This window comes from Lasiosphaeria miniovina (genome assembly GCF_030549165.1).
Source record: "Lasiosphaeria miniovina strain SMH2392-1A chromosome Unknown B0T26scaffold_8, whole genome shotgun sequence".
Lineage (NCBI taxonomy): Eukaryota > Fungi > Ascomycota > Sordariomycetes > Sordariales > Lasiosphaeriaceae > Lasiosphaeria > Lasiosphaeria miniovina.
In genome coordinates, this window is record NW_026848227.1 from 4,016,278 (window position 1) to 4,039,380 (window position 23,103).

The window sequence follows — 23,103 nt, forward strand, 5'->3', positions numbered from 1 at the left end:
GCCTTAACATCAATATAGGTAAAGTTGTTCTTGGGAAATAATTCCCGGCGAACAGAACGGGCGATCCAACGCGAATTGGGCCTATCAGGTGGCTCGCAGATGGTCACGCAACTGTCAAATATTAAATAGAGAATTTGCAATCAACTGAGTGCATTAGAAAAGGGAAAAGGTACTGCAATAGTCAACGGCTCTCCGAATACAGCAGAAGCTAGCATACTTGGAATAGTCTCGTTCTCCTGGTCAGTAATGAGGAGACGTCTGATGCGGGTTCTGTCTTGCGAAGAACCTCTTTTGGCACTTCAGCCAGCCATGTTCTCAACAAAAAGGCCAAGGCGCCTCACTGCCGTTAGTCACTAGCACAAAACGTAGCCCAGTCCTATTTAGGGGGAATTGCAGAGAAAAATGCGGGTCTTAGGGTGAGACATTCGGGTCGCGCCTTCCCTTGATCTCATCCAACTACATCCCGCTTCCGCCATCCGGCACCAGAGCATTTTGAAGGCGGTGTGGAGCTTAAACACTCCGACACTGAGGTAATTAGTTGTAGTTGCACCGCTCAGTGGTTCTTAACCTAAAAGGATTGCAGTCTAACTGGTCTCAGCAAGCAGGGCAAATGGCGAGGAGCTGAGACACTTTACATAATTAGGTACAGATATGCAGTGGGTTTGCGCCTAGCTCGGTCATAAGACTGAAAATATTTTGCCCTTTAGGAGTTGATCATGTTTGTATCACCTTGACAAGGAAGCAGCAGCAAGACATTAATTAAACAGTGTTCCGCTCATGAGTAATTGGGTGCGTGTCCAGAACCCCAGAATCAGGGCAGAACAGTCAGAATAATCACTAAATCACAACAGACATCCAAAGGCGCCGAACATTACTTGAGTATGGCAAAGAATGAAGGAAGGGGAAAGGACCTTGATACTCTGCCATAGCCGACTCGTTGTTCATTGCAATGAAAACTTGATGGGAGTCTTATTAATCCTTTCTTTTCTCCATGTCGAAGCATTGACCTCTTTCTTCAATGGGCAAATTTGACTAGGTACCTATCTACCCACTCTTTGCACCAAATTGCATCCCCAAAATTCGGGCTAGGTACCGTCGCTACCAAGCCCCTTGGTAGCTCTTTGAGATCCTTCGCATCCACAGGTGTGACCTGTGGGCGATTCGGCTCTTTTCTCCTGCTTCAAATTTCTGCGTTGTTCTTCGTCGTGACATCTTAACCTGCTTCTCGACCCGGACCCGAGCTGCTATTTGAATGAGGTACCAAGCTCCCTGCTTTGGGTTGAGATTTGGGGGCAAACTTTTTAGGAGGACTTCCAGGCTAAAGCAATGTTCAACCATGTAGTTATTGGTCTTGGAAACAATTATACAAAATCTGCATGCGGTAACAAGTAGTTATTTCGGATAATGCCTTTGCTTATAATATAATACTGCGGACTGAGTCACAGTATCTGGTGCCAAAATGATGGGTCACACGATCAAAACCGTCTCGTAGTCCCCCATGCAGTCGCCCCGATGTGCAGTTAGATCTGGGCACGTCTCTTTGCTCTCCAAGCAGACATGCAGTGGCTCTAACGACGCGCCCGACTTCCACTTGAACTCGCACAGGCCCAAGCGGACGTACTCGTTCGCTCCCCGGCCCGTCGGTCTGAGTACCATGCAATACTGCGTCCCGGACCCGGTCGGCCGCTCAGACTGGAACATCAGTAGACATTTTGTGGCGGCAAAATCGTCCACCCAGTCCCACCCCTCGCCCTCGTCCTCGTCCTCGTCCTCGTCCTCGTCCTGCGTCCAATCGCCCGGCTGCCTGTACACGTTGCAGATTAGCGGCACCTTGACAAGCCCATCGCCCTAGTATAGTCCTGCACTAGTGAGGCTAACGACGCGCCGACATAGGCTGCGCTCCTGCAGCGTCCAGCCGCGCGTGTCCAGGTCGCCCTGCGCGCGATAGTCGCTCTTGCGGCTAGCGCAGAGGTATGTGCGGTTCTCCTGCTCGCGCAGATCGAGGTTGACAGGGATCAAAGGTTGCTGTAGCACCTCGTCGGCCGACACGTTGTCGACGACGGCGATGGTCAGGAGCGCGTTCCGGTAGATGGTTGACACGTTTCGGTAGATGGTTGACATGTTGGGCGCCTGCTCGTTCCAGTCACCGCCCCTTGGACGATGCACTATCCGGAGATATATATTTAGCTTTAGGCGCGAAATAGTCCAACGCACTCAAGTGAGAGTGACGATGTTGATTCGAACTAGGCGGGTTAGGCACTCACCAAAGCATCAACCCATAGGAACTTGACGCCTAAAGCGTTGGTGAGCTTGCAAGCCGTCTCGATCGCGTCTGATAGTGCTGCGAGTTCGACGGCCGTATGGAACTGAGGCAAGTTGTCCCGATTCAAACAGACGGGCTGCTCTGGTGGCTGTGGCCGGCGGTAGCTGAGCGTGATGTAAGGCCCATGCAAACTAGCTCCGTCCACGACTTTCGAGTCCGGAAATCTTGAAAGATCCAGGACTCTTTTGGGGAGAGGGGGCCATTCTGAGCGTGCTTCGACTGCTTGATTCCGGCATTCGTGGTGCGAAGTGAGGCATTTGTGTGCCCAGTTCCCACCTTGCCTGCAGCCAACCGGCTTGCCAGTGCAGCCTCCTCTTCAGTTCAGCCAAACACCAGAATGAAAAGGCGCCAATGACGTCAAAATCGCCGATCTCCATGACCACCTTAGCTATGGCAATGTCGGGAGATGTGGCAGAATGTTTGGACAGCTCGAGGGACTGAGTGCTCAGAAATGTTCGGAGCTAGAAGTGAGCAGGTTGAGGCTGAGTCCGAGTGCGGAGACCCGGCCTAGTATGAATTATTGCTTGCCCTTGATACAGCTATGCCAGGGTTGCATCTGTGAATTGGAGCTGCTTGAACAGGTAATTAGGCACAATATTGGTTTCTAATCAAGATAACACATGCAACTGACTAGAGAGACTTTTGTGAGTAGTCCAATAGAATTTCTTTTGACAGGTTTTACTGAAGAGAATCAATTTCCTGTGCACTGCTTGCATGACTTGAACGCGTTTACAAGACGGTTGTCCAGGCGATTGGAAGGAAGTTGAGCTCTGGAGGGTCTCGTCTGCTGGGAACAGCACGAGGTGTCTTGAAATATCGGCCGCAACTATGGGTGACCATGGCCGGCCCTTGTTCTTGAGCCTCGATTTCCCTGTTTGGCATTCCGCTACTGATTGGTGCATCGGGGTTGGGAGGGGCTTGGAAAACGGACACTGCCTCGTGGCCTGGAAGGCTGCGATCGAGGCCGACTAATTCCAGACCTAGCAGGTCTGCATGTCTGGATGTGGGTTGACTGTTGGGTAAGCCGGGCTGGTGGTTTGGGGGTCCGTGTTTTGCAAAGTGCGAGGTCCGCGGCACAGTAGAAAAGCTTGTCTGCCCAAATTGTGTGAGCCAGGCCGAGTCCGGCCTGCTGGCTGTTGGCGAGGATCAGAAGGATCGAAAGCTGACTACGCACCTTGATTAACAGTGTTATTCTGTGGATATCAACCCTATGTTGTCGTAAAAGAACCAAGTGTGAACTGTGAGGAATGTGTCCCGACTCTCGATTCTTCCGCAATGAGCCAAGCTATTTAGCTTGGTCGAGAAAATGGCCATTTCCTCCAGAGATAGGGCGGAGGCCACCGGCCCTCGCCGACCGTGTTTGGTTTCAATCCCACAGGGTCTTGGCCGACCCGCATGTGTCAAAACTAAATAATAAACTATTCTGGGACGGCGCAGATGCGGGCCGGGCCTCGATCCTTCAGGCATGGGGCCCCACGGGTCTCGATATGGGCCTTGGCAAAGACGCAGCAGCGAGTTCCCGGATTCCCGTCGTGCATACATAAGTGCGCTTGCACCCCTAGGGGCGACCGTGTTCCGTTATCTATATGAAGGCTGAACTCACAGTCAGAAGTTTGCCTGCCTTACTCTTACTCCCCCCCCTTGTGTTCCAATCCCAATGCTACGATCAACGCTCCGACTCCTGAAGCAACGTGACTCTGATCATGGCAATGCATCCATACCCTCGATTGACCACTCCGCGTCCCTAAACATAGCGGTGACCGTCGGGGTCGACAACAATGCAAATACCGCCAACACTGCATCGAATAATGAGGTGCGCCCCTGCGAGGTTTCGCGGGTGGCAGCAGCATGGGCGATTCTCGTTGCGAAGTACCTGAACGAAGATAAAATTTCGGTTGCAGTCAGGCTCACCTCAGACCTGCAGGGCGGCCACGCCCAAATGTTGAAAACTGTCAATCTTACCATGTCGTTCGAAGACCAAGATGTCGAGATAGACGCGTTTGTGTTGTCGGTTGCTAGCCAGCTTGGTCTTGATGGTCCGCAAATCTATCCTATCGCCCCCTTGCGAGATTATGGATGTTAGCTTACACATGACCCCCGCCGTGTAGAATTCACCGTAGGATCTGAATGGCAATTGCAGATGACCACGCCGTTCACGAGTCTCCTCCACAGGGCCACCGACGGCTGGTCTCTAGACAGATCGGGCCAGACAATAAAATTCGCGGCAACGAAGCGCGCAACAGATCCCAGTGCCTTTGCAGTTGACTTCCTCTGTGGCCCACACGTTGCTTATCCCAAGCAGCTACAACGGCTGCGGGAGCAGTTTTTCCATATCTTCAACTTGCTTGGCGGAGGCGAGGGACGGGGTGGCAAGCTGAGCGACATGAAGAGCCTGACGACCCAGGACAGGGACGAGATACTAGGATGGAATGCCACGCCGCCTCGAGCGCTCTCGAGTACCATTCCAGACCTGTTCACCAGCAAGGTCGATGATCTGCCAGAGGGCCCAGCCATCCATGCCTGGGACGGAGACCTCACGTACATAGAGCTCGACGTGTATTCTAGTGCTCTGGCTCAAGACCTCATTCAATTACGCGGGGTTGGGCGAGGAAGTAGAGTGCTTGTCGGGTTCGAAAAGTCCATGTGGAATGTGGTTGCCATGCTAGCTGTGCTCAAGGCCGGGGCTGTGTGTGTGCCCCTAGAGGTGTCACACCCCATTGCCAGGAACCAGACGGTAGCCGAGGCGGCGAGCGCGACGATTCTTCTCACATCTCCCGCCAGCGCGCACAGGTTTGCGCCGCTGGCCCCTTCGGTCCAAATAGTCCAGGTATCTGCGGATTCCATTTCGGAAACATGCCTCAAGCAAGGCATCAATGCAGCTGCCGTGGAGCCGGAAACGGTATTGCCATCGGACTTGGCCTTCATCATGTTCACCTCTGGGAGCACAGGCACGCCAAAAGCCATCTGCCTGGACCACCTGTGCATGGCCACCAGCATTGTTGCCCACGGCAAGGCGCAGCATGTCGACTCGACGACTCGAATGTTGCAATTTGCCGCCCACGTCTTTGACATTTGTTATTACGAAGTCTTTACCACACTGTTGTTCGGCGGCTGTGTCTGCATCCCGACCGACGGCGACCGTATCAACAGGCTACCCAACGTCATCAACGAGCTCGGCGTAAACCAGGCGGCCCTTACCAACACGGTTGCTGAGAGCCTGGACCCGTGTCTGGTGCCAGGGCTGACACGCCTGAGCGTCGGCGGCGAGCCCATCAGCCGTGAGCTGGTGCACAAGTGGACGGCGAACCCGGAGATGCGTCTCTGCCAGGGCTACGGCCCGTCAGAATGCGCCATCTGCTGCACCGCCATGGTCGACCTGACGCCGGACGATGCGCCATTCAACGTGGGAAGAGCGTTCCAAGACAGCTGCAGGGCGTGGGTAGTCGACCCCAAAGACCACGACAAGCTCGCACCAGTCGGCGCAGTCGGCGAGCTTGTCATCGAAGGCCCAACCGTGGCATGTGGCTACCTGAACAATGCCGAGCTGACGAGAGCGGCGTTCATCGACCCCCCTTCATGGCTGCCGAGAGACCACTGTGCCGTCGAGAGATGCAACGAAGACCAGGGGCAGGACAATGGTTGTGCGTCGACTAGGCTCTTTAAGACGGGAGACTTGGTCCGATACCACGACGATGGGACCTTGGGAATTCTCGGCCGCAGAGATACGCAGGCCAAGGTTCACGGCGGTTTGCGCATCGAGCTGGGCGACGTTGAGCACTATATCAAGGGGATTCTGCAGCAGCCTGACCTGAGCATGGCCGTCGACGTCATCATTCCAAAGGAAGCATCGCGAAGGACCCTTGCCGTCTTCTTCCAACCCGAGAACCTCGGCGACAGCGGCGATGCTGGAGGCGCTGGCGACTGCAGAATCTTGGCCGGTGAGGCTGCCCTGGACGCCTCCAGAAACCTCTTAACGACCCTACAGGAAGGGCTGGCATCAATTCTGCCCAAGTACATGACGCCAGAAGTTGCTATTCCGTTGTCGACGATGCCCCGCAATGTCTCGTTCAAAGTTGACAGGCGGACACTGAAGGATCTAGCCAGCGAACTGCCACGCAGAACGCTCCTTCATTATTCCGGCACTGCCCCGACAGTTCAGGAATCACAGTCCCAACCGCAGCATCCCCTGACCACGACGGCCGAGAACAAGATGGCTCGTCTCTGGGAGGCGGTGCTGAACGTCCCCGTCAACAGCGCTGCCGACAGTTTCATTAGACTCGGTGGTGACTCTATCGCGGCCATGCACCTTGTTGCCGAAGCAAGGCGGGCAGGTCTCGGTCTCAGCGTCAAGGCCATTCTAAGTCACCCCGTTCTGTCCGACATGGCTAGCACAACAACAGTCCTTCCTGGCACCAGCCTCTCTGGTGCGGCCCCGGACATGCCCAGGATCCAGCCATTTGAGCTTCTCGGCGATGCGGCACCGCACATTTTGGACGTCGCTGCATCCAAGTGCCACCTTGACAAGTCACTCATTGTCGACATGTATCCCACTCCGCCGCTGCCCGCTCTCTTCATGAAGTCGAAGAGCAATAAACCCGACGGGCGCGAAGATCCCTTCATCTTTCCGTTACCTTCACACGTCGACCTTGACCTGTTCAAGACGGCTTGGGAGGCAGTGGTGCGCCAGCATTCCATTCTACGCACCCGCGTCATTGCTACGCCTGGGGAGAAGCCCAAGTTCTTCCAAGTCATCGCTAGCAGCAAGTGCGCCGTGCACTGGGACGCTGAAGGGAAGGAGGAAACCACGACTCTCCACCAATACCTCAGGCAGGTCTTCAAGCAGACCTTCAGCCTGGGCGACCCGCTCACCCGGCAGTGCGTGCTTGTCGTGCCGGCCAGCACCAGTACGCATGACGAGGCCGCCTACTTTGTATGGACGGCGAACCACGCCGTGTACGACTCGTGGACCCGCTCGCTGGTCCTAAACGCCCTCGACGACATATATGGAGCGCTCGTGGCGGCAGCACGCAGCGCCGACAGGAATAGCCTCACTTCGCTCAGGCTTCGCCTCGAGCAGGACCCGGAACCCGAGCCTGAGCCAAGTTACCCACGTTTCATCCAGGAGAGCGTGCTGAGGGTAGACAAGACCGCGGCGTACGACTTTGCGCTGGCCCGCTTCCGGCGCCTGGAGACGTGCTTCCCGCTGTGGGCCAAAGAGGACATGCCATCGCCATCGTACATCCCCGCCGAGCGGCGACTGGCGAAACGACTCGTCCGCAACAAGAATCTGCTTGTCTCTTCTTCGTCTTCTTCTTCCTCGTCACTGTCATCGGCATCCCTCCCGGGTGCCACGGTCACCAACATGATCTACGCGGCGTGGGCCATGGTTATGCGCGGATCTGGCTTCAGCCCTTTCCGCGCCACCAATACCACGCCAGCCGATGACGACGCAGATCGCACAGTCGCGCTGGGCATCACGTCCATGGGCCGCGGCGCGCTGGTGGCGGGGCTAGGCACAGAGCGGTTAGCGGCGCCGCTGATGACGCACATGCTGCTAGCAATCCCAATGCCGCCCGGCCAGTCGGTCGCGGCGCTGACGGCGGCGGTCCAGGACGAGGTCGTCGCGCACTTCCCCTACGAGCACCTCGCGCAGGTGTGTCTCAGGCGCGCGGGCCCTGCCGTCACGGAAGACGTCATGCGTAAGGCGCTGCAGATCAACATCCTCCCCGCGCCCAAGACGCTGGCCGCCGCGTTTGGTGCCGGCGGCGGACCTCACCCCGCTGCTGCCACAGCTGTCACTGCGGCGACCGGTGTCCCGCGTCTGGATTTGCATCGCACGGTCCGCAAGGTCCCGTGGGAGGGGAGCGGGCCCGGGTCGGCGCTGTGCGTCGAGGTGTCTTTGCACGACGATGGCGGCATGGAGGTGCATGTGCGGTTCGACGAGCAGCTCTTCCCTGAGCAGAGGGTTGAGCGGGTGCTTGACGAGTTCGAGAGGTACTTAGGCGAGGTAGTAGATGCGTCTTCGGTGCAGGCATCAGGATAGGGGGTTGCTCTGCGATATGCAGACAAGTGGTGCAAGGATGCAGCTGAGTTTCTGGTTGTGAATTACGTATGGCGCGGATCGGAATTACCGTAGGGCACATGTAGAGCGCGTAAATTAGTCGGATTCAAATACTTTTCCAGGTTAGCTGAAAGGGGGGAGTGGAAAGGGGTTTGTTCACGTTCAAGATTACCGATTTAAGTGCCGAAGGGAACCCAAGTCAGGTAGGTACTGACTGGAATTCCTCAATGACCCAAGATTATTCTCGGCTGGATGGCTTCAGTCGCCAAGACGGTCTCCCTTCCCGTATTCCCCACTTGGTTAGTAGCCGCTTTAACAAACATTATTGATCAGCATTTACAAGCGACAACAGTCTGAAGAAGAATATGTGATAGGTGATGCCGATATTGGTGGTCCCTTGGTGGTTCCGGCAAGGGACCCACCCACCTGCGATCCTCTAAAAATTCGCCTAAACGCTACGGCAGCGCTGAAGACCTCGGTTTCACATTGCTGATGGCGATTCTTGTCGAAATCTCCAAATGGCATACCGTAGAGGGAGTGCGTGCGGGAGCGAGGTGGGGCTGGCAGCCACCCAAGCCACCCAAAAGGCAGGCGGGGCCAAAAACCTGTTTCTGGAACCCCACAATCTAGCAGGTGCGTTGAACACGCCCGCTGGAGGAAAGTAACCATCATCATTGGACCTTGGATCCAATCGCTTAAGATGGAAAGACACTTGCCCGCATCCATGGATCTCAGCATACGCCTAGGCGATCGGGACGGCCCAGAACCGCCAAGGTTCTGGCCGCAGGGAATCCCACCCTAAGATGGCGGTCCGCAAGACTTCTGCCCCTCTCCGACGTGCGCCAAAAATGTCGAGGCCCCGCCATTCGCACGCACGCCGGCCTCCGCTGGCAAAGTCATCACGATGTTGCTAGACAGCGCCGAATGCGCCCTGCCGCCCTCGGAGCCGCCCTCGGAACTGCCTGCTGATGCTCCTCTAGCTGCCGTCGAAGACGCCAAGGCCGATGCCGTCGAGGTTGACAACTTTGAGCGCGCGCGCCAACGCGAAATAGCAGCGTAGGTGACACCCTCCTCGCCCAGCTCTCCAGAAGCAGCTTCCTTGCCTTACCTACCTACATTACCTACCTTAGGTACCCTATTCAAGTTGCGCGCTGACCGGTGCTTCGGCCTTCCGCTGCTGCGTCCATTAGATATCTCGCGGCTGCCTCCTTCCCCCTAGACCTCGACTACTCGGGCCCTCGCGAGAAGGTCTACCTCAACGAAGATGCCACACTGAACGCTCTCGTCCAACTGGGCGCTCTGCGTCTCGGCTGCGACCGTTCCTTTCTCTCCCTCATCGACCGCCAGTACCAGTGGGTACTCTCGGAGATGACACGATCACAGTCTCTCGTCCAAGTCCGCTCGGCTCCCGAAGACCCCGTCTGGCTCGGCGTCTCCAGGTTGGATGCCTGTTGGGGCGTCTGTCCCACAACAATGAAGGCCTTCATGGACGAAACAGGCGCGTGGGTTCAGACAGGGCCGAATGTCATCTGCAACAGGAGTCGCTACATTGTGAACGACTTCCGAACCGAGCCCGGCTACCAGGATAGGCCATACGTAACGGCCTTTCCGTGGTTCGTGTCGTATCTAGAAGTCCCCCTGGTTTCCTCCCTCGGATATCTCCTCGGAAGCTACTGCGTCGTCGACAACAAGCTCAACGACTACGATAGCGACGAAACTGTGGGCATCATGAACGAGATCGCAGACGCCATTATGGCCCATCTGGATCTTATGAGGCTGAAGAAGAACCGCCAGCGCTCCGAACAGCTCGTCGAAGGCTTGAGCCAGTTCATCAAGCACGACCAGTCCGAGCCGAATTACGCTCCAGGCGATACCCCCCACCACGAAACCACCGAGCAGCCCGCCGACGAGCGTGTGTCAATCGATCCAGACCGACGGGGTAGATCCGTCGACTCGTCTGAGAACCCATTGGATCCCGAAGACTCGCGCCCGCAAACACTACAGCTGCCCTCGTCGTCTTCCATCCAGTCCTCCATCTCGCCCTTCACCCCTTCTAATCTGAGATCTCTCGAGACACCTCCGACAACGCTCCAAGACGACACGGATGTAGACCCGATGGAACTGCATGTCGTCGCAGAAGAAGTACATCAACCCGACTCTCCGTTGTTGTTGTCGTCTGATACCCCGGAGCTGCATTCCAACGGCTTCATCAGTTCTGCAAATATAAAATCCACCTTCTTCCGAGCCGCGGCCACCATACGAGCAGCCATGGACATGGACGGCCTGATGTTTGTTGATGCTGTTCCAAGCGCATACAACGACGCGCCCGATCAGCTGGTCCCCGATCAGCTGGTCCCCGATCTCCCTGGAGAGGTCCCGCAGGACGAGACTGCAGGGCCATTCTGCGCAGCCATCGTCCAGTCTACCTCCGATCACTCAGGCGTCAAGTCCCCGGAGACCCCGCACACTCGCCTTCCGGAGGCCGTTCTGCAAAGGTTTATTTGGAAATTTCCTCGAGGCCATGTCTTCTCCGCCGACGAGTTCGGCCCGATTGACGACGGGAGCTACGGAATCGGAAAACCATTCCCCGTTGGTTCCAGGGCCGACAAAGACAGCCGGAGTTACAAAAGAGACGTAGCCACACTCTTTGGCGTTGCGCCGGGTGCGAGATACATCATCTTCCTCCCCCTCTGGCACTTCCAGCGAGAGTGCTGGTACGCTGCCGCTCTCGGCTGGGTCGCCAACCCTACCAGGGCGCTAGACATGGGCGACATCAGCTTGGTGTCGGCCTTTGGAAATACCATCATGGCTCAGGTGTCGCGCCTGGAGGCCCTGGCATCGAGTCGTGCCAAGTCGACTTTCGTCTCGTCCATCAGTCACGAATTGCGAAGCCCGCTGCATGGGATCCTTGCGAGCAGTGAACTGCTCCGCGAGAACATTACCGACCCCTCGCTACTATGGAAACTCGACATGCTCGACTCTTGCGGCACGACCTTGCTCGATACTTTGAACAACTTGCTCGACCACGCCATTGTAGTCAACGACGGCAAGCCCGGGAAACCCCTAGCCAACTTGCAAATCTCGGATCTGGGAAGACTTGTCGAGGACGTTATCGAAGCCGTCAATTTCAGCCATCTATCCGAGAATGCGTTCCAGTTATCCATGCATCGCCATGGCGTCTATTCAACCGAGTCCTCGGGGGTTGGGATAGACCCGCCCCCTCGCCAGCTTCTCGTGGCGATAAACATTGAGACGAACGCCGCCTGGAAGCTCGTCCTCGACATTGGTGCCTGGAAACGCATCATCATGAACCTCTTTGGCAATGCCTTGAAGTACACGTGCTCTGGCTACATTCACGTGTGTCTCAAAGTGATGCAGAAGGTGGACAGCGCCGGCAAGGCGCATGATCATATCGCCTTTTCCGTCGAAGACTCGGGAATGGGGATGACCTCGGATTTCCTCAAATATCAAGTCTTTACTCCCTTTACACAGGAGAACGCACACTCACCCGGAGTGGGACTAGGCCTCAGCATCGTTCGACAGCTAGTCCGCGGCCTCGGCGGCACCATTGACGTTAAAAGCTCTGTGGGCATAGGGACCTCGGTCGAGGTCTCGGTTCCCCTACACCGCGACACGCCCGACCCGGTCCCTGGCGCTCAAATCTTGGATGAGCAAGAGCGGCAATCATACGATGACCATCGTGACTGGCTCCATGGGCGGACTGCGTGTCTCATAACCCCAGACGTATATGCAACCATGACCAAGGCCGACCTTGAAATCACCAACGAGATGCGAAGTCGAATGGGAACGGTAGAACGAGCTCTCAGGGTCACTGCTGGCGGCGCTCTTGGGATGAAAGTCATTGTCGGAACGTCTGACAATTCACTCCCCGACGCCGATGTGTATTTCCTCGATGACAACGCCTGTGGTGAAATACGAGCCAAGCTCCTTGCGCCCACCCCGCCTTTACAGGATGCGCCTGTAGTCCTGCTCTGCTCTGGAGCCCGATCACGCTCCTGCTTGAAGCAGCAACTACCGAGCAATGGCATCCATCTGCATGACCCCATAGGGCCAAGAAAGCTTGCCGCCGCTCTATACTCGGCTTTGAAGCCCGAGGGCCTCCAGAATTCCGGCCATGAAAACCACCGGTCCGTCTACCAGGGAGTGGCATCGACCGTCCCCGAGTCGCGCGACTCTCCCTTGCCACCTTTAAATCTGCCGGTGCGTCTGAGAGACGGCCCACAGGTCCCCCAGCCTCAAGCCCAAACCGATGAACGCCAGTCTCCTGGTCGCCCGCAAGTGTCCAGCGTATCGTCGGCCGCTCCAGCTGTGGCGGCAGCGCTGAGCACCCGGGAGCAAAAGCCGCGCCATCTACTTCTAGTGGATGATAATCCCATCAATATCAAGCTGCTCATGACGCTTGTGCGCAAACTGAAACACACCTTTATGACGGCGTGCAACGGACTGGAAGCCGTCCAAATGTACCAGAAGTCCCTAGAAGAGGGTTCTCGGTTTGACATGGTCTTTATGGACATATCCATGCCAGTCATGGACGGCTTCGAAGCGACGCGGCAGCTCCGGCAGCTCGAGAAGAAGGCGGGCGTGACCGGGGGCTGCAAGATCGTAGCGCTGACAGGCCTCAGCAGCGACTTGAGCCGCAATGAAGCCCTTGCCAGTGGTGCGAACCTCTTCCTAACCAAGCCGGTGAAGCTAGACAAGGTCAAACAGTTGCTTGGTGATTTGGAGGTACCGGACGAGCGCACCGCCAGTTGATCTTGGGTACTACTTCACCGAAATGAAGCCAAGATTTAGCGCTCTGCTAGCTATCTTCATTTTTCTACTCCATATACCTGACTTTCTCGTGGGTACGGGCGTTTTGGCGGTTTGCATCAGCCGGTTGGGAACGATAAACGATACCCTTACTTTGTCTTAGGTACATGCCTCACAATAGATGACTGAAATGAACGACGTGACTTCTTAGTAAGTGCAGATGACTATTTGCATATAACTGTCTATTCTTTCGCGTGCTCTTTAGTAGCGTTTGCATTCTTTGTCCATGTCATAGCGTCAGCATAGCAGCACCCCCAAGAATGGCCAAGCTCTCTACAGCAACTAGCAAAAGGTCTTCAAATCCTAGACTTCGGATCCCGCCCGCCCTTTCGCCATTCAAGATTCATCACACCAAACATTCTACCTGAGGCTAGCGGCACGAGGTGGTCGAAGAATGCTACCTCTCCCCCTTCAGTATTTAGATTGAGATGCTCTAGGTCGGGACTTGGAGATTTGAGGATAGCTAGCGAGTCGCGTAAGGCTCGGGCTTCATTGCGGCTCGTTGTGGCTTCTTGGACCTTTCCCCTGTCTCTTTGCACCAGAGAAAGGCGATAGAGCGATCGCGCAACGTTCATGGGATACCAAGACAGCCGCTCTTTGAGAGCTGACTCCAAATGATGTCTGCATTCAATGTTAATAACGTGAATCGTCAAGTTTTTAGATCTCGTTGGACATGGGGGATAAGACAGTCAACTCACGTGGCCGGATCAAGTTGGCGAAGCTCGTGATATAGAACGCCAACAGCATAGTAACTGTCCAGCGTGTATGGGTCCGTCTCCCCCAGGTTCTTCTTCTGTTGCACGCGATCGAAGTTGACAGCGCATTGAATTGTCTGCTCAATAGGTCTAAAAGTACAGAAAAGAACGCTTCCTTATACTCATGGAGAGAGGGCAAGGGAGGCGTTGTAATCAGCCCGAAAGAGGGCATTCCGAATGAAATGAGGACATTCCGAGTCAAGAATGAAGGAAATAACAAAGAATGAAGGAAGCTCAGAGGCATGTCAACCAGGCCCTGTCCAATTCCATGAAAAATGGGTCAATTCCAGACGACATCTTCCTTAGTACGAGCGTCCTTAGGTGTTCCATGAGGGCTTGATCCCGATCACCGACGCAGAAGTACATATTGCCGAGGATGAAAGAGAAAAGCATCGTGGCAGGAGCATCAGAGCCGCGCCACTGTTCCATCATACTGCGGGCTTGAATCATAAGTTCAATGGCCTCGGTTGCATTTCCGTGGTACAGTGCCACATGAGCCAGATTCTTGTAGCACTCTGCAAATGGAAATGGGGCCGTCGCTTCTGTAGCCCATTGTTTCTTGACTTGGTAAGACTTTACGAGCAGTGGCTCGGCGCGGACAAACTGGTCACACGTCATGGCGGCCCAAGCTAAGTTGTTGTAAGCACTGCCGAGCAGCAGGCCGTCTTCCACCTTTGCGTCTCCAGGCGGCAAACTGTTCAAGTACCGGTCACGAATGTGAAGAACGCGTTCCATGTAGGTCTAGCAGCTTGCGCGGCTATCAGGCCCAGCGTTGAGCTCGAACGACGCGATAACTACCAGGAGTCCGCTTAAAACAGGATGTGGATCGTCTGGGTCGAGAACTTCAGTGCATATGTTCTCTGCTGTCTGAAGCATCTCCATCGACCCGTTGGTGATATTCCGTTCCCAAAAATAGTTGCCTATGTCGGACAACAGCTCAACGAGTTCAAGGAACGGCTTGAACGGTGTGGCAGGGTTGATGATGTTGTGATACAGACTCCGAACGCTCGGGACGTACTTCTCGTAGACAGGCCACAGGTGATTTATTGGTGCTCTGTAGGGCGATTGCTTGGGAACCGCCATCCTCAACAGGTCAAAAGTCTGGCGAAAGCGAAGCTCGCGTGTGCCTGGATTCTGATCCAGTTTGAACAGCAGCATTTGCTGCACAGAACGATGGACGAGCAGAGCTGGGTAGATGGGCGAAGTGGCCTGCGGAGCGGAACCATTCGAGATAGATTCGGGGTCAGCCGCCTGGCTTTCAACTAGGTGGCGTGAAATGAGCTGCTTCTTGACTTTAAGTGGGCTGTTGACAAATGAGGCCAGTTAACTTGCCGCGAATCCTGAACATAATAGGTAGATTTGTAGCAATTAAAGCATTGATCAATTACTCACCCTGGCCCTTGGCTTGTGTACAGAAATTCCAAGATCTCGGGACGCTGAGGCGCGAAAATCATGTCTTCCGGGATGCCCTTCGGATCCAAAAAGGCTAGACACTCCAAGATACCGCGCACGGGCGGATCCAACGTGGCTAATGCCCAGTCAAAGACCGCTGCGAACGACCGCTCATACTGAGATATCGTTAATGGCTTGTCACCTAACCAGACCGTTGTTGGATCGCTTCTCTCCTTGAAGGACTTGGCGAAATCAGGTAGCGAGCAGCAGGTCTGATTAATAACTCCTGCGGCATGGGCGATGGCTATCGGCAGACTTCCGATCACGTTGATGACTGCTTTGCCCTCATCCCTATCCACGGCCTTGTTCCGGAGGTAGTGAATTAAGAGATCCAAAGCTTCTTCTTGACTGGAAATTCCGCCGATTAGAATGCTGCATGTCGTCACGTCCCTCATATCTGAGAGCTGAGAGGTGACTATGATGGAACCGTGTTGGCTACATGGCATGTATCGCTGGACCATCTCGTAGTCTGTCAAGTTATCGAAGACCAAGAGCCAGGTATCATCTGATCAACGAGTGTTAGGGCTTCACGAAAATACCGTACTATGGGCAGTGTGGATAAAACTTACCTGTTCCGGAAAGCCAGTTCCGTGATTCCGTAATGAGGTTCTGCTGCGTGTGGGAAGCATGACTTGGGAAAACATTTGCCGCGATTCTGGCGTACGACACGGCCAACTCATCAGCATGTTCGGAATGGACCTAGAATGTATGCTTGAACGACGTTCGGAATCGGTATGTGTACTCTAGCGCTAGGGAGGTTTTACCGCTTCCACCGATTCCGTGCAACACGCATGATTGCTGCCGGCATGGGCGGTTAGCTTTAGGGTTGCCAATATACCCATGCAGTTTCTGGAGAAGGTTATCTCGACCAAAGAACCGATCATTCCGTGGAAGAGTAACAGTGGTGGTTCGGATTGCCGAGGTATCGGGGCCGCGATCAATGCTCGACTTGCAGATACAGTGCTTTCGACTATTTCCACCTAGACTTCCTCTTTGAATCGATTTGCATTCTTCGCCATCTTCTGTTCGGCCGCAGCAATCTTCTTGTCTAGATGATTCGCGGGCCAAAGATAGCGCAGCACAGTCACTAGATAAAAAGAGATATTAATCGCGTGCTCTCAAGTTAAACTCATATGGATTATCAGAGCGAGTTCACCTACTAATCGGATGCTGGAGCAGGAATTCCCTCATGTCTAGAAGGAAGTCGACATACGAGTCGTACAGCTCTTGGGTGACAGTTTTCAACTTGTCGCTTTCCCGGAAACAAGCTCAGGTAACGGTCGAAGGTCGGAAGTGTGTTCGTTATTTCAGAGAAGATGTCCATCACTTTGTCAAGGGCGGTGGTCAGACGTGATGCGAGCTATATATACGGACAAGCGTTAGCATTGTTAGACATGCATGTCATTCCAGAAAACATTTTCAGGCTGTCCTACTTGTAAAATGGCGAGTACTGAACCCCAAACTATTGCGGCAATGACAGGGTTAGCCTGGACCATTGTCGATATGACGAGCGTAAACGTCTGGAGGGTGTCAAAGACGCCACGCAGCTTCTTGATGGATCGCTGGACCTTGCATTTGCTGTTCGAACTGACCAGCTTATCAAACTCGGCCATGAACGATCCATACTCCATAGTTCGCGCGATCACTGTGTACTAGCTTCCCAGACGGTTCTTGTGCCGCCCCAACGACTCCTGCCACAAGAGGGCCGACATTCTGAAAGATAAGGGCTGTGCGAAATGCGCGACCGCGGCGAAAGAAAAAAAAACACGGTTCACGGAGGGCGGAGGGTGTATTTTTGAACAGCAAAGGCCCAAAAAAAGGAAATCTGAAGACGGGGGCCAGCGCAGTGAGGGAGGGGGCTTTCTTACCTCGGTAAAATAATATCGCTGCACGTTGCAAGACGTGAGGCGGCTGGCACAGAGATGAGTACGCCTTGCGGGGATGCCTAGCCTAGACAGATGAAATGGTCACTACTACTTTTCTCCGTGCTTGGGGGTCGAGGCTATGGCAAAAGGGGGTGAAGGGGGTGGAGGGGGTGAGTTGGTGTTCCCTAATGGCGGCGGCGTGTCTTGTGCGCCTGTTGTGCGCCTCTCTGGTTGCCGAGAGGAATTGAGGGGGAAAACCCGACCTCCCATGGAGTGGAACTGCGGAAGGTTTTACACAATCACTCGACCTCTGCATGTACAGCGTACTGTGTACATGCCCCCACATGCAGGCCGCTTGCTTCGGCGCCTGGTAACTACAGCCCCGCACCCGGGCCGGGGGTGCCTGAAGTCTGGCTCGTGGTGCACATGAGAATTCGCACCAGCGAGCCCAACTACTGCTTCGAGACGGTCGCCCGTAGGGACGGATACGTCCACCCGGACAATTGTAGTGATTTGCCGAGCCCCAAGGACTACGACGAAGGCGGGTACTTCTACGGCCTTCCGGAGCAGTTGCGGCCCGATCTTGATATCGAGGCAGCTGGGAAAGCGGCCCGAGAGGCACTTCCGGTGAGATACAGACACGTCACATCAACAGAACGATTGCCAGCCCAAAGCCCTTGAATAAGCTACCGCGAGGGACCGTACTGAGCGGGCAGGTTTTCGGCCGCCTTAAGGACGACAATTGGGGCCTTCCCAGCACGTGAGAACGAATCGGGAAGCACATCTTTCAGTACGGCGGCCGAGTTGTAATCGAGACCTGAGTTGTAAAGCTGGGATGAAACTAAAGTCAGCCATCATATTTTGCAAATGGGGGATGAACAGTGTTGCGTACGCCTCCTCCCGTGACTGCCACGACAAACGGCGGTGTCGACGCAACGGTCAACTGTGAGACGAACATTGCTCGTGAGGGATAGTAAGTGGCACTAGTGCCTGTACGGGTATAGGAAGCTGAAGGTGTTATGGCTCTTTTGGAAACGAAGCGAGACGGTATTCGCAGACGCAAACACCAGCGGAGGGGAAATTGCATCGGGTTTCTAATATTGATTCGAGAACCTTGCCAAGGATGGGATGAGGAAAACTATCAGGGGAAAGACTATACATGCGAAGGTTGAAGGCGGGGAGGACACTGCCCGCCTCGTAACAAATGCGATTTTAGAAATGACTAAAGTGGGGGAACAACTGGTATGACTGGGCACAAAACGCCCACTTCCATAATCAGGTGGTCAAGCCCATGTCACTGAGAATGCCAGGAATGAGTGTGAGACTCTGATTGTGCCACCACATGTACAAGGTTCTCACATTTGCAATTGGTGTGAATGCGGCCAGAAGGTCTTGGCGATAACTATTCACTCACCGCATTCCCTTTTCGAGTCTTTTCCCCACCTTGCAGGGCATCTGTTGGAATCACCAGGTACCGGTACTGGAATCAACAGGGCGCGCTGCGCGCCGTATATTGGTGGTTCAAGTGTTGGATTTCGTTGATGTCTATATAGATCTAAGAAGGAAGGTGGAAGTGGCCTACGGCCACTTATTTAGGTTCGGCGGCCCTGCGCCCCTGCGCCTCCACCGCCACATCTGTGGTTGACTAGCGCGTTGTTCCAACAACATCATCCCGTGGATTCCTAACCTGTTACCCATGCGCTTCCGTCTTGTGAAACATACCACACGCAAATTAGGGCGGACTAGATGTTGCGTCTCTACTAACTATTGGACTCTCGTCGTCTCTCAGATGCAACCCAACGCGATTGCGTGACAAGGCCAATCTCCAAAGCGACGCAGAGCCTATCGAGGGCTGCCGTGTCTTGATAAGAACCTTGGTCCGGTGAGATCTGTTTGCAATAAGAGGTCGCGATCGCACCAGCTTGATCTCAATTTCAGGTATATATAGGTACCAAGGTTAGCCAGGACAGTTGCTGCCTGACAACAGCCCGCTTTGCCATGCAACTTGACTGCCATCGCAGAAGACTGCAAGCGACTAGAACCGCAGAGGTCAAAAAGCACAACCCAGAATTGCACGAGGTATGTCATCCTGCCAGCATCTCACCTCTAATCACTACTAGTATCTCATGAGCCAATTTCCTCTTCATTCTTTAGCCTGTTCCACAACCGGCTCCTGAGGTGACCAGTCTCAATGGAGGTAAAGAGCATGGCTTCGCACCCCGACAGTTGGGTTCAAAAGGTCGAGGAGATGGAGCAGAAGGACGCTCGAATCCGCCCCTGGAAGATGGTGTTTGGCAACCAAGTTGACTGCATCTTTGAGGACGAGGAGATTGTGCATGTGGAAAACAAACATGCCGGCGGGGAGACTATCAGGTTCTGTGACTATGATGTGCAGGCTAATGGCTAAGGATCTCAGGCTGGATAGCTGATCGCGTCAAAGGATCGCTGCTGCTGGTGCCTGTTGTATTGGAAAGTGGGCCTTGGAAGGCTCGCTCGAAACAGAATGCTATCTTTGCCCCCCATTCCCAATGTCTGTATCTAAGTACCTAGGTGGTCTGTCGAGAATCGAACCCCCTTCCATGCCCGTGATCAACACCCGCCTGACCTCTTAGGGCAAGAAGGCCTGGAACGAAGTGCTGGTACGCAATAATCTACTTTGGTCTCAAGGTCCTTACTTTCTCTCAATCCCATTGGGAAGAGCAAGGCCTATTCATGCCTAGAGGAGGACTGGGCCTGGAACGTAGGGGCCTGCTCTGTTGGCCCGGTTAGGACAAGCCACAATCTATGATTGGATACATTTTCGCACTGTGCTTCATGCGCTCTGCTCAGCTGTCGTGAGTACTAATTCCTCTGCCACCCTCATGTCAGGTTATCGCGGCCTTCTTATAGGTTGAATGATTCTGGAAGGGGTGTCCTGTGTGACACACTCTTCCATACCCGCGATTAACACCCGATAGACCCCGGTTGTGCAACTTTGTGATAAATGCCAAGCTTATGTGTATCTTCTGACCCGATTCTTGCATTTAAGGGTTGTGGGATGAGGAGGAGGCCGCGCCATCTCTGCTCGGTCACGTCCACATGAATTCGGCTCCGTCCCTCTGTCCCTCTGTCCTCCTTCCTCGAACCCCCACCCTCCCCGTCTAACTTCCATCCGAAAATCCAGACTCCATTGAGTGGTCTTTCCGCAAAAGACGGCTGCGCCACAATCATCATAAACACTGTCACGGCGGAGCTCAAGTACCTTCAATGGCAAAAGCTTTACGAAAAGGAGAGGCCTCCAGCTTTTTATTGACCTACCTCTCAATGCCACGGATCGGCGAGTGAGCAACCTCGTCTTCGAGAAGCATCAAGTCGACGTGACAGATATTCGTGGAGGCCTCGATAAATTCTCAGTCGATACCCACGGCTTCATGGTCCTGAACCACAAGACAACAGTGACCGAATTCACTAAGTTGACCATGCCTATTTTGGCCCAGCCCATTTCTGGCCCGTGCTGAGCCGCCCACTTACATGAATGACACCCCACATAGAAGCATGTAAAATATCGCCAAATCAACTAATCTCTATACAACCTTTGACTTCTTCCTCTTCTTCCGAGCTTTCTGATTCGTCAGAGCTGTCAATATCGCGCCCCACTGCCCTCTGCGCGCGCCGAATGTCTTTTATCGAGGCAAACTTCGAATTTGGGCTTAATTCCACTTTCTTCCTCTTGGTTCCCTTTTTGTTCTCAAGCTCAGCTTTCAGAGCCTCATTTTCGTGCCTGAGCTTAGCCAGCTCAAAGTCCCTGAGGGTGAATGCCTTCCTGACCTTCCTGAATAGCTGATGACATGCCCTGCGGGCCGGGGAGCTGATGTTTACTTTGGCCAAAGCAATCGTAAGGTCCGTAACCTTATTGGGAGTCTTCCAAGTACCGTAATCGTCAAGCAACTGTTGTTGTTGATGAGCCGTATCCCTCTCTTCCTCGAGAGTAGCTACAGCCGTACTTTTACCGGCTTTGTTGCTATTTCCTAGCACTTGAGGGCTCGTGAGTGGCTTGAGCTTGTTTACCGGCCACAAGCCGGTAGCATACCACCCTGCCTTGCAGTTTTCTTCCTTGAATGCTTCTTCCCGGGCAGCCCGGTGACAGATCAACATAGTGCGCCGGCCGTTGAATCGGAGCACCGGGGTAAGGAGTTAAACCTCTTCCGGTATGCCCGTTTCAGGACCGAGAAAACCGTCAAATCAAGTGGCTGAAGCACGTGTGATGAGTGTGCCGGTAAGTAAAGAAGCTGAATGTTGTTTTGGAAGCAGGTCCACATATAATCATCAGTTGTATGACTACCGTGGCCGTCAACAAGGAGGAGCCGGCGTTCGTTGTTGGCCGTACGGGTGTTAGGAAGAAAGACTTCCTGAAGCCATTTTAACGCACCCTCATCGTCAATCCAGCCTTTTTCTTGCGTATGGAACTTCCAACCTTTGAAGGGACCCATTTTGCTTGGGTAGTGTTGTTGTTGTAAGGTTTTTCCCTTCATGATCACCAAAGGAGGTATTGAACTGCCCGTTGCAGAGATGCATTCCACGAACATGGTCCAATTCCGTGATCCTGACTGCTTTTTCTTTAGCTTCTTGTTGTTGGCCCTTTCCTCAGATCCAAGAACCATGCCGTTGTCACCCTGGCCTTCAAGAAGGCTAGTCTCGTCTTTATTCTAACGGTTCTCCGGCTTGATCAGCTTGATAGCCGGGGGGGCCAGGTAGTTGAACCAAGCCGTGATTACCGGGACCGTGGCGCCGTTGAGCCGGGCCGCATCCATGCTTTGTGCCCGCTGGGTCCGAATTGACGGGTTCCGGGCCATGAAGCCGCGCAACCACTTCGGTCCTACGTATTCCGGCTTGCCTCCGTCCACGGCCAGCCGGCGGGCAAATTCCCGGACCGTTGCATGCGTTGGAGGTATGCCGAGAGCGCCCTGAAGGGTGATCCATTCGGCGAGCCGGGCTTCCGTTGTATGCGGAAGAACCTGCATGTGTTCGAATGCAATATGGCGGGATTTGTGGCCGGCCATACGGTTGCGAAGGGTAGTCCTTGGAACGCCACATTCTTCCGCAGCGTGCCGCAACGGAACGCCTTCCCGGACTTTTTGCATAGCCTGCAGCATTTCCAATTCGTTATATTGAGGCATCGTTGGAAATATTAGTGAAAGGGCTCTCGAATGTAGTAGAATTGAAGGAATTTGGTGTTGTGTTGAGGAAGTTGCGGTGTGTTGAAGAAAAAGGATCGATCACATGTAGTGTAAGTGCATGGTGGCTTGTGCATGGACCAAAAGTGGGCTAGGCCAAAATAGGCATGGTCAACTTAGCCGCAAGATTGTAGAAGAAATATATCTTCCCGAGGTTGAAGAAATTCTTCGCGCTAGCCTAGACGGCGTTGATCAATGTTTTGTCTTTAACTGGCGCGTAAGGCGCCCAAGGCGCTCCGCCATTCCAATACGACAAGAGTCATCAACTGCAGAATTAGACCTAATATTTGAGTAGTTGTGAAACACGGAGCCCGAACTCCCTGGTCAGATTGATATAAATGACCCCACGGACTTTCGCTGGCCAGCCACGCAATTACACATCGGTAAACTTGGCTGACAGCTCTTTTCAACCTATGCAAGTCAAGAGCTGATTAGCAACCCCACAGACCAGAGTCCCACGTCCGTTTTAAACCGGATCAAGTTGCAGTTCAAGGATGAAGCAGATCAACTACTTCGAGGACGCGTTCGAGTTGTGAAGTACAGTTCCACTCTCAATTCTCTCCGAACTTACCGGGCTCTTCGCTAATGCCAGATAGTGTTTGGC

At 54.1% G+C, this 23,103-nt stretch overlaps 6 protein-coding genes across 6 annotated transcripts; 3 read left to right on the plus strand and 3 right to left on the minus strand.

The window, feature by feature from the left end:
* Window positions 1-1,443: 1,443 nt before the first annotated feature.
* B0T26DRAFT_876873 (uncharacterized protein) lies at window positions 1,444-2,399 on the minus strand. Its single transcript, XM_060448118.1, has 3 exons — window positions 2,265-2,399; window positions 1,879-2,165; window positions 1,444-1,800 (listed from the first exon to the last, which is right to left on the minus strand). The coding sequence occupies exons 2-3, from the start codon at window positions 2,119-2,121 to the stop codon at window positions 1,468-1,470; spliced, it is 576 nt and encodes a 191-aa protein (XP_060290906.1). The 5' UTR covers window positions 2,122-2,165; window positions 2,265-2,399; the 3' UTR covers window positions 1,444-1,467.
* A 2,064-nt stretch (window positions 2,400-4,463) lies between these two features.
* Window positions 4,464-6,713, plus strand: B0T26DRAFT_658985 (uncharacterized protein; the record flags this gene model as incomplete). Its single annotated transcript, XM_060438920.1, has 1 exon — window positions 4,464-6,713. A coding segment is annotated over one exon (2,250 nt), but the record flags the coding sequence as incomplete, so codon positions are not given.
* A 2,677-nt stretch (window positions 6,714-9,390) lies between these two features.
* Window positions 9,391-13,118, plus strand: B0T26DRAFT_599086 (uncharacterized protein; the record flags this gene model as incomplete). The annotated part of the gene is made up of 2 exons (XM_060435683.1): window positions 9,391-9,440; window positions 9,575-13,118. Coding segments are annotated over 2 exons (3,594 nt in total), but the record flags the coding sequence as incomplete, so codon positions are not given.
* Window positions 13,119-14,461: 1,343 nt separating this feature from the next.
* Window positions 14,462-16,033, minus strand: B0T26DRAFT_521671 (uncharacterized protein). Its single transcript, XM_060435480.1, has 3 exons — window positions 15,991-16,033; window positions 15,362-15,926; window positions 14,462-15,272 (listed from the first exon to the last, which is right to left on the minus strand). Exons 2-3 carry the CDS (start codon window positions 15,880-15,882, stop codon window positions 14,711-14,713), a joined length of 1,083 nt encoding a protein of 360 aa, XP_060290909.1. The 5' UTR covers window positions 15,883-15,926; window positions 15,991-16,033; the 3' UTR covers window positions 14,462-14,710.
* A 1,441-nt stretch (window positions 16,034-17,474) lies between these two features.
* On the plus strand, window positions 17,475-18,050 carry B0T26DRAFT_681661 (uncharacterized protein; the record flags this gene model as incomplete). Its single annotated transcript, XM_060440661.1, has 3 exons — window positions 17,475-17,503; window positions 17,637-17,913; window positions 18,003-18,050. 3 exons carry the CDS (start codon window positions 17,475-17,477, stop codon window positions 18,048-18,050), a joined length of 354 nt encoding a protein of 117 aa, XP_060290910.1.
* Window positions 18,051-18,957: 907 nt separating this feature from the next.
* B0T26DRAFT_733751 (uncharacterized protein) lies at window positions 18,958-19,857 on the minus strand. The gene is made up of 2 exons (XM_060443164.1): window positions 19,441-19,857; window positions 18,958-19,365 (listed from the first exon to the last, which is right to left on the minus strand). Exons 1-2 carry the CDS (start codon window positions 19,492-19,494, stop codon window positions 19,129-19,131), a joined length of 291 nt encoding a protein of 96 aa, XP_060290911.1. The 5' UTR covers window positions 19,495-19,857; the 3' UTR covers window positions 18,958-19,128.
* Between the last annotated feature and the right edge of the window lie 3,246 nt (window positions 19,858-23,103).

Coding starts and splice junctions, on each gene's coding strand:
- B0T26DRAFT_876873 (XM_060448118.1), bottom strand. CDS start 2,121: ATGTCAACCATCTACCGAAACGTGTCAACCATCTACCGGAACGCGCTC. Junction 1,801..1,878: donor GCAGCCTATGTCGGCGCGTC/GTTAGCCTCACT, acceptor GTGTACAGGCAG/CCGGGCGATTGGACGCAGGA.
- B0T26DRAFT_733751 (XM_060443164.1), bottom strand. CDS start 19,494: ATGCTCTTTACCTCCATTGAGACTGGTCACCTCAGGAGCCGGTTGTGG. Junction 19,366..19,440: donor GGAGCCGGTTGTGGAACAGG/CTAAAGAATGAA, acceptor AGGATGACATAC/CTCGTGCAATTCTGGGTTGT.
- B0T26DRAFT_521671 (XM_060435480.1), bottom strand. CDS start 15,882: ATGGTCCAGCGATACATGCCATGTAGCCAACACGGTTCCATCATAGTC. Junction 15,273..15,361: donor TACACAAGCCAAGGGCCAGG/GTGAGTAATTGA, acceptor ATTTGTCAACAG/CCCACTTAAAGTCAAGAAGC.